The following is a 14503-nucleotide window of genomic DNA, read 5'->3' on the forward strand; positions in this document are numbered from 1 at the left end:
GAAAGTGTCTAACTTGTTTTGAATAATGATTTAGACATCTAGTTTGCATTTACATGGTCCAACATGGAATTTTCAGTGTCTCTAGAAAGTGGTCCCCTTTAGATATGGGGTCTGTTCCTCACCTTAAATTTGTCAAGTCCACAGGTCTTTATTGCTTTCAAGGCAGGTGGAATTACAACTTTACTTTTGACATATGAAATAAACATGTTTTCTTCTTAGTAAAATGTGAAGTATAACGTCCCAGTAAAAAAGATGAGTAACAGAATAATTATGGGAATTAAAGTGAGATCCCAGGCTTATTAAATAGGAAATCTTTGCTATTCAAACACCTCCATCAAGACATCCTTGAAAATGAAATTACACCAAAAATAAACTTCTCTGTGCCTTCATTTCAATACTGTTTACTTTTCTATTGTGTGGTTCAAGGTATGGATTTTTATCAGCCTATACAATTCCAGTTCATATGAAAATAATGAGGATCAAGAAACTGAGATATTTTTACATTGTGTTTAGGGTGGGTGTATGGATGGCTTAACTGGTGCCTCTTTGTAAGATTTCTGTCCCGATGAATTAAACAATAAAATCTCAACCAAATTTCCCACCTGTTAAAGCAGAAATGAGCACTGTTTAACTCATTAGAAAGGTTGCATTTTTGTCCTGCTAATGACTCCAGAACTGTTAATTGGTGAATTGTAGATATATGGTGAAATTTAAATACTTGACATGCTTTAAAGAATAATCCCCTTCACGGAATTGGAGTGACTTGTTTGAGTAAATAGCCTGTCGTTTGGATGGGATATACTAATTTTCATTCAATTGATAGTACTTCAGCAGGCATACTCAGCAGGTTTGGGGGTTGCAAATTATAATTAGCTCTATTATTCAGAGCCGCTTAGGCTATGCATTATGTAGGACACTGCTTTTTCTTTCTGTTTTGCCCACTTTAGGGCTTTCTCTCCTCCTCCCACCTCCACCCCCCTGCCCCTAAGCACCCTTTAAAGGCAAGTTCTCCAGGTTTAGGAATAGGTATTATTACTATTTATCAATGGCCATGGGACATTAAAAATCATTTTAATTGTAAATGAGGACAAAGCATTTATTGATTTGGTGTATTTGAGGATAGAGAAAATTAGTGGAAAAAATTCCTCTGGAAGGTTCAGGATTCATTGAAGTTTGATTTAAAGTAAGGAAGAGAAGTGGCGCTCATTGAATTGTTTTTCTATTACTGGCATTTCTTTAAGGGCAATAAAAGTCCATTAGAAAATATTAAACATTAACAGGTACTAACTTTTAAAACTGCCAGCATTCTCAGAGTGGTTACTTCAGTTATCAGCTTTAAAAACACTGGGGTTGGTTGGCGGGGGAGAACTAACAAAAGGAAATTTGAGATTTTTCTGTGGATTCTAGCTGTGCCTGCTGGTCTGTTTCCTATTACCATGAATAATGTAAGAATTGGCTGTGAGAAGGTATCTTTCTCTCTCCCTGCAGCACTGTGGAAACTAGCCGTGAGCTCATGGAGTCTGTCCTGAGGAGTGCTCACACATAGTGGGGACTGTGGTTCTCAAGTCAAGTCATCCTCATGGCTGTGGCCTAAGGATGAGGATCTATTGTGGTGGAGCTGTGCATATTCACAAAGCTCCACAGCAGACCCTCCCTACTTCAGCACCAGGTGTGAAGTGGGCCTGGCTTAGTCATTGATGTGTTGCTGTAAAAAACATCATGAGGCTTAGTGGAAGGGCTGAATTCTGAGTTAGGTAAAGAGAGGTGTGTGTGTGTGTGTGTGAGAGAGAGAGAGAGAGAGAGAGATAGATAGATAGATAGATTGTGGATTGTATAAAATATAATTCTTTTGTTTTCCACATTTAGTCATAGTCCTTTCTGCTATGAGTCTTCTGTCTTTGGAGAAAAATTCAAAAATTTTTTTGGATCAGAATGTCAAAAACAACATTAAGTCAAATTCGGACTGCATTTTATGCAATTCTTTATTTGACTTTATCTACATGCTCTATTTGCTTTCTAAAAACTTATTTTAAATTTCAGTGATTGGTTTTAATTCTTCCTAATTGAACCCAGCAGAATTTTTAAAAATATAGAGAGAGTATAAAGTTAAGGCAGGACTCTTAAACTCATTCATTATCATGTCCTTATTTTCTCCCTAAGTGGTATGTCTATTAGCGTATGCAATAGGTTGGGCTATAAGTAGGAAGGGATTCAGGCCCATGCTTTATTGTTATCTTTGTTTAAGTACTTTTTCATTCTTTTAAGCATTGTTTAACAAAAATTTTCTCTCTCTCTCTCTCTGCACTGTGATTTAGCTTGGTCCCCTGTGACTACTTCAGTTAGTAATAGAATGCTTAGGAATGGTCATTCATATTTTTCAGGCCATAAGACTATCATTTGCTAGATGGCTAGTTCAAATCCAAGTGGCCAGAGCAGTTATTTTATTGCCTGATCAAGGGTTCTGGTTCATATGAATAATGGGACAAAAGTGGTTTAATATACCTGGAGCTTTCAATTTCATGTGAATAATAAAGTCTATTTTCATAGACTAGACACGTTTCTCAGAAATACTCTATTGAGCACATGAAATTACTTAGAGTACTCTCAAATTTAGTTGTAGCTGTCCAAAAAATAAATATGAGTGCTATATGTGTGTCACTAGTGCTTCGATCCTGTTATTTATGGGGTAAGAACATTATAGAGTATCTTCTGAAAATTGGGATGTTAGAGGCCAAAGTGTCTGCCATTTAGTGACTAATTGAAATGATGTTCCTGAGGACTCATGAATTCACAAGCTTTTGTTAATTGTTTTACTAGCAAAGCAAACGAGGTCAACATGATCATATTTATATAAAAGGAAAAGCTGAAAAATAGCTCTATTTATAGTTCTGGGCAAGAAGGTGGTTATCCTACATGTGCAATCAGTTAAAGAAAACAGGGTTACATTTGGAGACATCCAAAAGATATAGGCCCTGGGGCAATGGTGTGCCAGCTCCAGGTGCTGTTAAATGAGGTCTCGGAACCAAGTCACTTCTTCCCAGACAGCTCCAAACCCTCTTGCTAGGTATCTTCACAGCAGGTTCCCAGGGGAATAGTAGATCATGACAAGAAAATGGGTATTAATGAGAGTTGGGGACAGATGGTTGTTAAGAGTCAGAGCTTTCTGGGAACAAAACTGGGACAGAATGAAAACTATCTCGGCTGTTCAAGATCTGATCCTGTGTATTTTGGTGCCCACTTAGAATTATGGGACAGTGAAACCATTTCAAATAAGATAGAAAGGACAAGATGGAAGAGAAGGCCAGAAACAGGGAAATCAGAGGAAATAATAGAACATAGAAATGATAAATCTTGATCACTACCTAAAAGAAGTGTAAGTTGGTGTCGGAAATCCAGAATTGAAAGAGATTGGCATCAAGAGATATTATGAGCTCCATTCTGGGTTTGAATTTTATGACATGCTGACAGGCATCAAAAGATCTAGTCTCTTCCCTTGCTTCCCAATTTTCTCTGGTTGTCTACCATCTCACCTTTGCCTTTTTTACTGGAATTTCTAATTCTGCATAAAGATAGAAATCAAATGGGGGAATATTAGGGCTAGAAAAAAGTGAGGTGTGTCCTGAAGACATTGTTACTTGAATCAACTAGAATTTATCAGTTAATTGCAGGTCTTTGTGGTTTCTTTACCTATTTTATTTTTTATTTTCATTTTGGGTAACTGAAAGTCTACAGCATAGGTGTGGTATATGGAATACGTTGGTTTAAAAAGTTGCTTTATCGTTATGACCTTTTAAAGACTCATCAGGGTACAACCAGATGTTAATAGGTGTTGACCACATTTCTGAATATAATCTTTTTATTGGTGATCTCTAGACAGGTGAAAACTTCAAAATGCAGGTTTAACTGATAACAGGTGAAAGTTTCAAAGAAGAGTTTTAAGTTCATAGTAGTGTGAAATTATAAATTGAGGAGAATTGTCATCCCTTTGAATTCCAGTGTGTTTTCCTGGAGTCTTTTCTGTTTCATTTGTCCTCTGCCATGTTCCTACTTGCCGTAATTTTTTTTAGAACCATCTATTAGCCAGCATAGCACCCACAAAGTGACCCTCAAGACAGGCTTGGGGCATCTTGAACAAGTGCAAAAGCATTCATGAAACATCTGTAAGGGGTGTTTATGTTTTATATTTCTGCTTTATTTGATCAAATGTTCCAGAAGAAAATTACATATTATGACTTGTTTAACAGCCTAAAACTAAAAAGAAAGAGAGGGGTTGGGGGCAGAGATGTCTAAAATACCATGTAAACGTTGTCTGCTGCATATGCAACAGCAGGTAGGATCAAGGAGATGTTATAGATAATCTTGCCACTGAAAACTCTCAATTTGGCTGACATGTATCACAATTTTAACCCTACCTAAATGTAGTATTTGGAGTGTTAATTTTATTTGGCTGCTATGTATGTGAGACATCTTGTCTGAGACATTTAATTGTACCATTGAGTAAAACTAGAACTATGAATAGTGATGCTCTGAAATTACTTGCATTAGAACAAGGTTTAGTTTTATATGGTTTCTTGTTTAGAGTTATTAACTATATGGAGGAATAAATGTCTTTTAAATATTTTAAAACATTACAAAACCCACAATGTAAAGTTGCCATGAGGCAGCCAAAAATAATACATATGGCATTCAGGAGAGCAGTTGCTAATTGGCTGCTGCCTGAGAAAATGGTACACTTGGCGTCTACTTAACACTGTGGGTTTGGCAGAAAGCCAGCTTTGGGGTCAGGTTGTTGTGAATGAAGCTGCATGTGGTTAGGGAGGAGTTAAAATGATTCATGTCTTAGAAGCTCAAGCACGTCAAGTAGAGTAGCGGGCATGGGCCTGAGCTCCTCAGTCCTCATCGCACGGGGTTCCTACAGCTTACAGCGTGTGCATCTTTCCAAGAAGATCCTGTGCTGCTCTTCTCGGGCCAATTTTTTGCTCATGTGGGAATAAATCATTACTTTGGAAGTATTTGAGTATACTGTTTTAAGTATGTGCCTGGAACTTTTCTTTTGTTGCAGAAGGAATCTGGAGAGGAGGTAGAAGTTGAAGAGTTTTATGTGAAGTACAAAAACTTGTAAGTAAAAAAAATTTTTTTTTTTCTATTAAAGGGGGGGGCGGGGATATATTTTCATAGTACCAAACAACTTGTTTTTTTAAATTGTGAGGTAGGAAACATGGTCATTTCCTACTAATTTTTGTATCTTTGATATTTTATGAATTTAATTCTTCTGAAAAAAATGTATAATTGGTGTAAAAGTTGACTAACTTTGTTTTATACATATAAGTGTATATGTATGTATATATATGTATATATGTATAGCCAAGAAGTTCTTTTTAGACAAAATAAAAACTTCTAAGACGATAGAGAAATAACTAAATAGAGCAGTAATTGCCTATCCTCCGAGAATGAATTTTACTCTCCAGGGCTGCTCTCCTTCCCTTCATCAGTGCATGGGATGCCGGGCACTTGAGACGAGAACTCTGCTATCAGACGAAGGCTCTAGAAAATCATGACATCACTCAGCCTTTAAAATGCAGTGAGCTATGGTTTTATCTGGGTTTGTTTCTATTATTTGTTTAGTGGACTTGAATTGCATAACTTTTAAAAATCTGAATGGAGAAACACAGCGAGCCGTCCTCATGGATTCTGTGTTGTAGACGTAGGCAGTGCACCGGGTCCAAACACGCGTTGTCGTGAGCCTGCCTGGTTCTGAGGATCAGTCCTTATCCTGTTGAAGAGCAACGAGGCCATAAAGACAAAAACAGTCATTGATAGCGTAAACATTTACTTTATCCTTTTTAAGACAAAGAACAAAAGCACCATTTAAATTGTAGGGTTTTTAAAGAGAGGGTTTTATGAGTTGCTGGGAAAATAGCCTCAGAAAAATTTACCCTGCCTCAGAAAACGAAAGCCTCAGGCACCCTGGTTTTCCTAATTCTCCCTTGTTCTAGTTGGCACCGCGTTTATAAACGGATGCCCTTCAGAAGAAGTTGCAAGCAAAACCTTTTACCAAGTAAAAAGATGAAGATGTCTCTGTCAGTTTTTTCTCGACGAGAGTTCCATGCGATACATAGTCTAGCAGTAAAAATGCTCAGTAAATGTTAGCTGTTGTCATCATTTTGTCCTCAGAGCATGATGAGTTTACACATGTGGAAATTATGCGTAGGCCATGATTTTCTGTGGCTGAATCCTTAAGGAGAGAAGTCAAGATAGGTGAGGAGGAGGTAAACCAGAGGTAAGGGCTCCCTTGTGGATGTAGAAACAAAGTCAACATGAGAACAGAGTTTAAGTATTGGTTATCGAAAAATAACACCATTAGGCAGGCATCCAAATCATAGCGACCCCGGGCCCCGAGGTGCCTCCGTTCATTTGAGCCTGTTAGTGATTCTAAAGAAGGGCACAGGTACTGCTACCAGGCCAGGAGAGGTGAGTCCTCAGTAACTTGAGTTGAGGCAAAGGGAGTTCTAAAATGAGTTTTCCTCCCTACTATTGTTAAGTTATCAGGGAAGTTAGAGTTTCTATAAAACTACCAGTTTTTATCAGTCTCTTTAGCCATAATTTCAGATTTATAGGAAAATTGTAAAGATGGAAAGAATTGTTTTTCTTTTTGAAATGCATACATATCTTCTATAAAAGTACTTTAAGACTATTAAATACTATAATGGCTGCTAAGTGGTGGTTTACTCATTCCATCATTCTTTCTAGATTTATTAGTTGGGTCTCTGCTGTTAGGAAGACTTTTACCACCTTGCCCATTTGTTAATTTATAGCTGTGTACACGTGAGGATTCTCATTATAGTAAATGGATTATATATTTTTTTACTGTTATGGTATTATTTACTTTATTCATAACTCCTCTGTCCTTATGCCTTGTCTGCATCTTTCTTTGAGCACTGGCGACAGAGAATGTTCTAGGCTTAACCTGTGGCTTCCCTTTTCCGTCCTGCTCCAAGGAACGTTGTTATTGTTTTGATGAGGGCCTTTCCAAAATGAGATTTGGACCTTGCTGTGCTCATTGCTACCGAGGAGACGTGGCTACTCGGCCCTATCAGTGGATAGGCTGGAACAGTGGATATCTCTCTGCTTCAGTTCATAGGGATCCTCATTCTTTGTTACAGTTACATAGTACCACAACTGTTCAATCAGTTTTCTATTATGTGAGCATATAAATGGCTTGTGATATTTTATAATTACCGATAATGCTACAACATCTATTTTCATGCATGCCTATACATATTTTCAAATTGTCGAAGACACAGCTTTTGGGTAAAATTCCTACCAATGGAATTGCTAAATCAAAAGGCAAATATGTGTGTAGTTTGAGAGATCCTGCCAGATTTCCTTCTATGAGTACTATGTTTGTTTGTATTCCTGTCAGTAGTAGATGTGAACACCTATTTTCTCACAGCCTTCCAAATATAGTGTATTGTACTTAATTATTGTGAGAGATTGCATTTCAGAAAGTTTTAGTCAGCATTTTCTCTTATTGTGAATAAGAATATCTTCATAAACTTAATGGCCATGTTTACATCGTCACTTGTCTGTGTATGTGTGTATGTCTTTTGCTCATTTTTTGTTGTGCTTCCTTCAATTTTTAAGTGTTTTATATTAGTACTTTATTTAGGTTGTGGGTGCTCTGTCTTTTCTGTTTCTGTTGCCTTCTGACTTGATTTATGATATTTATTGAGCTATAAATTTTTTAAAAATGTATTATAGCTCAATGTTTTTTATCTTACTGTATCTGACTTTTGTGTTATAGCTAGAAACCCTTCTCTATACCCATGTTAAAGAAGAATTAGCCCATGTTTTCCTCTAGTACTCGAATGGTTTCATTTTCTCTGTTTCAGTGCATGGTTCGTTTTGTATACTCTTGTGTATGATATAAGACACGACTGTAATTTTATCCATTTCCAAATACAGTCATACATCGCCTAACTACAGGGATACATTCTGAGAAACACATCATTAGTTAATTTACTCATTGTGTGAATACCATAGAGCACACATACAAACACGGAACACATCAGTCATCCTGCGTGGCCTCTTCATGTAGCCAAGAGACATGGTGAAGATGAGCTATGTGAGGCTGCTGCCAGGGTAACATGGCATAGTTTTGTAAACTTTTTGAAGTAGAAGGAGTTCACTATGAAATGATGATAAAAGAATAGTCTACTAAATACACAAGACAATAACACAGTTGCTTATTATTGAGTATTATGAATGGTGCGTAATTGTGTATACTATACTACTGCAGTAGGTTTATTCACACCAGCATCACCACAAACACAAGTATGTGTTGTGCTATGACATTAAAACATCCACAGCATCAATAGGCAGTTGAAAATATTCAACTCCATTATAAACTTACGAGACCACTATTTTATGTGGTCTGTCATTGACCAAAACAAATATAGCATATGACTATATTTTTCTAATGCTGTTATTAAAAAGTCTGCCTTTGACACAGTGATTTGAGATGCAGTCTTCATGAAGTGCTAACCTTGTGTGTTTATTAGGGCCTATAGCTGTACTTTATTCCTTTGATCTGTGTCTGTGTTCATGAGCCAGAATCACATTTATTCACAGAGGCTTTATAGTGTATTTTATTACCTGGTGGATCTAGTTTTCCCCTGTAGTGTCTCCTTTTGAATGTTTTCATGGATATTCTTGCATCTTTATTTTTATATAGAAAGTCTTGTATTAACTTTCGTAGTCCATGAAAATACTTGTTTATATTTATATTGTATTAACTTTACAAATGTATGATTTAGGATGTTGAGTTATGCTACATAAAAACAGGCTGTCTTTCCAGTTCAGTGATAATTTCATATTTTTAAAGTGTGCCTTTAAATATTTTCTTGGATGAATTGTGTGCATTTCTTATTAAATTTGTTGCTAAGTACTTCATCTCTGATGGTATTATAAAAGAGGTTTTCATGAGCGTCATATCTTCTTGCTGGTTATTGTCTGTGTGATTGAAAGCTATTTATTGACTTCTGAATGTTAATTTTATATCCTGATGTATTACTGAATTATTTTGTTTTATTCTTTAGATTAGTTTTCTAATTGATTCTCTAGGGTTTTCCAGGTACATGATCATATAATCTGCAAGCAGAGATAGTGTTATTTATTATTTTTGAGTTATTGTGCCTTTTATGGTTTTGGTATATTCGATGCCCAGTAGAGGTAGTAGGTGTCCAAACCTTGTTTCTATTCTTTGTGGTAACGCCTGTGTTGTTTCTAAAATTATTACAATGTGGCTTTAGGACTAAAATCTCTGTATGTTTAAGTATGTTATGAAGTACCTATTGATTCCTGTTTTCTTGAGTTTTAAAAAGTCCTTTATGGATACGAATTTTTGTCAAAACGTTTGCAATATCAGTGGGTATAATTATGTGATTTTTTTTCTCAGACCCATTATTGTTGTGTATTTTTTAAGAGTCCCTTATATTGAACCAGCCTTGCATTCCTGGAGCATATCCTGCTTGGTCATGATGCATGCTTTTTTTTTTGGTTGGCTCCACTGATGAACTACATCTCCAGGCCAATATATTCTTTTCTTAATGTGTAGAAACATGTTTGCTAATATTCTATGTAGAACTTTGCCCTAATATGTAGAAGAGTTATGGTCTTTTTTTCCTCCTTTTTGTTTTTTTGGTACTGTCTTTATTAGCATTAGATATAAATATTATTGCTCTTGTTTCATTAAGAAAAATTATGTTTTGAAATGAATTCAAAACTATATTATTTGTAGGGTCTGGTTCAGATACTTTCTTATTAGTTTTATGGTATTTTGCGTAGAGTTTTACTCCTTTGTAATATTTTCCTTAGTATTTCAAGATGAAATTACTGGGCTGGGATGTGGCTCAAGGGGTGGCGCGCTCGCCTAGCATGCGTGCGGCCCGGGTTCGATCCTCAGCAGCACCACATACCAACAAAGATGTTGTGTCCGCCGAGAACTAGGAAAAAATAAATAGATGTTAAAATTCTCTCTCTCTCTCTCTCTGTCCCCCTCTCTCACTTTCTCTTAAAAAAAAAAAAAAAAGATGAAATTACTATTACTGTTCCATCAGTAAGATTTTTTTTCCCTCGTTTTCCTTAATTCTGTACTCAGACATGGCAGCCAACCTTGCACACTGTTTCTTTTCCTTCCTCTTCTTCCTTAATGAGCCTCTAGAGTGGATTATCATCAGGGGTTAGAAAGCAAAGTCACTGACTAGAATGATCAGCACAGTTATAAGCAGTAGAGCATGGCTGGACCCCTTGTGTCAGGGCCTGTGTCCTATTGGGGAAGGGGAAGACTGGTGGTGCCTTGCTTGCATTTTTCCCGTATCCAGGACAGGAATACTGATTACACATGTGCCTTTTCAGTCAAATTACTAGAAAACTAGAGTAGTTAAATAATGCTGTCTGACTATGACAGCATTATTTAACTATTTTTTGAAATAAGAATGCCTCAAAGTAGAAAATAAGGTACCTATGATGTTACTACTCAGAAATAATTATTATTAACATTCTGATACATGTTCATTTGATCTATTTTCTGTGCATGTACAGGGTTTTTTTAAAAATATTTTTTAATTGTTGATGGACCTTTATTTATTTATATGCGGTGCTGAGAATCAAACACAGTGCCTCATAATGGGAGGCAAGCACTCCACCACTGAACTACAACCCCAGCTCCTATAGAGGGTTTCTATTAAATCGTATCTGTATAATGCAATGTACTTAAGATCCTTTTTTTCCTTTAGTCAGTTATAGAAGGAATAAGTCCAACTTTTGAAAATGTGTATTAGACATTGTATAAATATCAATTTTGTCATTTTTTTGTATCACAAGAATTTTCCATATTACTAACCATTTTAAAGGATTTTATAATGACTACGTAATTTCTAAGTTGCAGTGCCTTGATTCTGGAAGAGGTTTACATTCAAGCACTGCATTTCTTTTTAATGTCATCATCAGAAAGAGAAATGAGACAGGAGAGGCTATTGCTGGGCAGGGAGAAAATGACAGTGCAAAAGACTACTGAAATATCCAACAGAAGAATGTGGGAGGTACCAAAAAAACATTGACTTTGTGCCTGGGAGTCGCAGGAAGGAAAAGAGAGGGTTGAGTGTGTTCGTGTTCAGGTTAGGGAAGGCAGAAAAGTGCTCTCAGGGTGGCGAGTTTGAAGTGGGTGGGACTTGCCCATCACACGCGTGTACCTTGGTGAGTGAAAGTTCACCAGAGAAGTTGTTTCAGCTCCTGGAAGAGCACAGACTGGGAGACAGGAACTGAGTGGGTGTATGGGCCATGGGTGCGGGTGCAGAGGGTGGTCCTCTCTTCCTGGTTGCTCTAGAAACACTAGGTCAGGTTCATCTTGGGGGCAGGCATGATAGGCCTTGTGTGAGTCATGGGCACACAACACCTCTTCTTTCTCAATAATATAAGGCTCAAAGCATAAATGCACAATTAAGGCCTCCATGTAGTGCTAATTGTTTTATACTGAAGTGTAATTCAATCACTTATGAAAAAAAGCTGCTTGATAGGCCTTTTTCTGCTTTGGGTTTTTTTTTTTTTTTTCATTTGTATGGAGTAAGAGAGTTGGAGGCTTGGGGCAGAGGCTGAATTCTAGGCACTGTTATTGTTTCTGTGTTACTCCAGTTACTGAATGTCGCTGAGCATCCCTATAAGTAATTGAGGTTATTTTGTTAATGATCTGTTGATTTTTTTTGAATGTTAGAAGACATATCAAAGGATTATTTTCTACATGTTATTATTTTGTTCTTTCAGCTCTTATCTTCATTGTCAATGGGCATCCGTAGAAGATCTGGAAAAAGATAAGAGAATTCAGCAAAAGATTAAACGATTTAAGGCAAAACAGGGCCAGAACAAATTCCTTTCAGAGGTATGAGATACCTGGCTAATTTTCTAAAGTATTTGCTTTATTAAAATATTCTGAATTTTGTATTTTAGTTCAGCAACGTATTAAGAAAAACTAGTTTGCTTCATTTGGTGCTCTTACTTGCATATTGGTTACTGGTTATTGCTAAAAATTTTGTAAACAGGAAATTTCTCATTCTTCCTGTTGCTTAGTCTAGAAGATACTGGTCCTTAAGATATTATGTGGAAATAGAGGTGATGGTATGATTAAAAGCTTGTAATGAAAATGCAGTTAGTAGTTGATGAGAAAAGTAAGTATAGACAGACATTCTGTTGAGTTGGCAGGTAAAAAAAAAAAAAAAAAAAAAACTCTACAGTCAATATGAAGTACAAGTTCCAGGATATAAAAATTTAACTTCTGTTGGGAGAAGTATATGGAAAATTTCTTCTGTTCAAGTCAGTGCTCATTTTCACAAACGCTGTGCCATGATGTAGGAGCTGGAATGGTGTCTTTGTCTATGCCCCTGTATCCTAGGTTGTAAGTTATGGAAAATGGCAATGCCTACAGCAGGGGAGAAAACCTGCCTGTACAAGAAGTGCTAGGTTATTTCTTCCCAGCATAATCAATTGCGCAAATATATATATATATTTTTTTTTCACAAGCTGCTTCCTGGGGTGTATGGACTTTTTGATCACTAGTTTGGTTTTACTTATAAGCTTCAAATAGATGGAAAAAAAACCTCTTTAACATTGAAAGATTAAGATTTACTGATTTCTTCATTCCCCTCCTTATAAAAGAATTAACTGAATGTAAACTAAAGAAGGATGAAAATTGATGCAAAACAATACCTGGCTTAATATCCTTCCTTGCACTGCCAGCCCCTTTGTGGAGACGAGAAGTGTGAGAAGAGCATTTAGTATTTTGATGTCACAAAATCCTTCCAATCTCAGGTGACCAGTCTCTGCTCTCCCGGGAACCTGATATCTGTGATCCCAGCCAGTGAACAGTTAAGTCTGTATGGAGATCTGACTGGTGCTCTTCCCCAGACCCACTTCTGGACCACCAGCTGTGTGACTTGAGGACCCAGCCTGTTAGCCAGTGTAGTAGTTTGCACTGAGTGACATCGAGTTACTTGAATATGACTCATTTCTTACATGTCAGAGAATATTAAGATGATTTCTTTTTTGAAAGGGCGATTTTGAGGAAATATTATAAGTTTCTGTTTTCCATGCCCTTCGTAGAGAAACTAAAGTTAAATTTTTGTGACATTGGGTGAGTTGAAATTATTAGCCTCCCTCCAGAAAGATGCCATATGTTCTACTGACCTTTTCTGAAGGTCTGTGGGAGGAAAAAGGGGAAAAGCACAATGGCAGCTTTCCTCCATCCTTAAATCCTGGTCCTGTTTATTAAATTTATTGGATCTCTGTTTCCTGTAGTCATATGGTCTGTAGGGATTTGTGCCTGGCCCTAGCTACACAGACTGTCTGAACCTGTCGCCTCTGTGAGTTGAATATACCATGACTGGAAAACATTATCTTGCTGGTAAACTGGCAACCAGAAATTTTAAGTTCTGTCCTGAATGAGAGTTTTCAGAGAATAATAACAACATAACTCATCCCTGCTTTTACACACACACACACACACACACACACACACACACACACACACACAACCTACCTGTTTGTTTTATCCCATAAGAGATCATGGCTTCCAGTATTCCAAGGCTCTCCTACTTTCCATTTTCAGTTGTAGTTTCTTTTACATTGTTTTTTTTTTTTAACCATACGATTTATTTATGTATTGTTTTTTAGTCATACATGACATCAGAATGTATTTTGACATATAATACATACATGGAATGTGTATACATCAATCATATTGTCTATTCTGCTGCCCTTCCTATCCCCCTCTTTTACATTCTTTATTGCATGTTGGGCTTCCTTATAAGTCTGCTACACCTGAAGTCTGTTTCAGCAGATTGTTTAGAGATTTCATCGCATGCATGATGACATAGATTACTCACTTAATGAGCAGAGATGTGGGAAAAGTTCAATTTAGCACTGAGTATGAAAACTTATGTTGAAGAACAAGTTGTCTTAAAGAGAGCTCTTGCCATCAAAACCTGCTTTGTGGAACATTTTAGGGTTCACGAATCATACATACATATTGTTTCTCTCAATCTAGGAGATTTTGAGAAAGCCAATGTATGAGTACGTTAACACTCTAACTGGACATTTCATTGCCGTGTGTTTCATTACTGTTCACCCATGTGAAAAAAACCTGACACAGAGCACATTCTTGCATTTTTGCTTTTTGGTTCATAAGTCACAATTCAAAGGACCCAACTGGGTGTTTTAAATGGGTTTGGTAACTCAGAGAATGTTCATTCTCCTTGATAGAGTGACTGATAGCTTGTCTTTTCAACCTGCAATTCAGGGGATACCAATGGTGTCCAAGTGACTTCTAATATGTCTTTTGTTAAGTATTTTAACAAAGCTATATTATTAACCTGTAGCAACATATAATGATGTATCTTTTGCTTTATAACTCAGATATGAAAACTCATTTGACCCTGGCTGCTTTTGAGTATGA

At 36.7% G+C, this 14503-nt stretch overlaps 1 protein-coding gene across 6 annotated transcripts in view; it reads left to right on the top strand.

Moving 5' to 3' along the window:
* The window catches only part of Chd7 (chromodomain helicase DNA binding protein 7), a 184593-nt gene that overhangs the window by 124119 nt on the left and 45971 nt on the right, over positions 1–14503 (top strand). For 5 of the 6 annotated variants that reach the window (XM_078017078.1, XM_078017081.1, XM_078017080.1 and 2 more), the window contains exons 7-8: positions 5063–5118; positions 11821–11935. In XM_078017078.1, the coding sequence (XP_077873204.1) occupies positions 5063–5118; positions 11821–11935 (171 nt within the window). Of the gene's footprint in view, positions 1–5062; positions 5119–5472; positions 5582–11820; positions 11936–14503 lie in introns of those variants that run through there. The other variant, XM_021724920.3, reaches the window with a different exon arrangement.

The sequence above is a fragment of the Ictidomys tridecemlineatus genome, chromosome 7 (assembly GCF_052094955.1).
Source record: "Ictidomys tridecemlineatus isolate mIctTri1 chromosome 7, mIctTri1.hap1, whole genome shotgun sequence".
NCBI classification, from domain to species: domain Eukaryota; kingdom Metazoa; phylum Chordata; class Mammalia; order Rodentia; family Sciuridae; genus Ictidomys; species Ictidomys tridecemlineatus.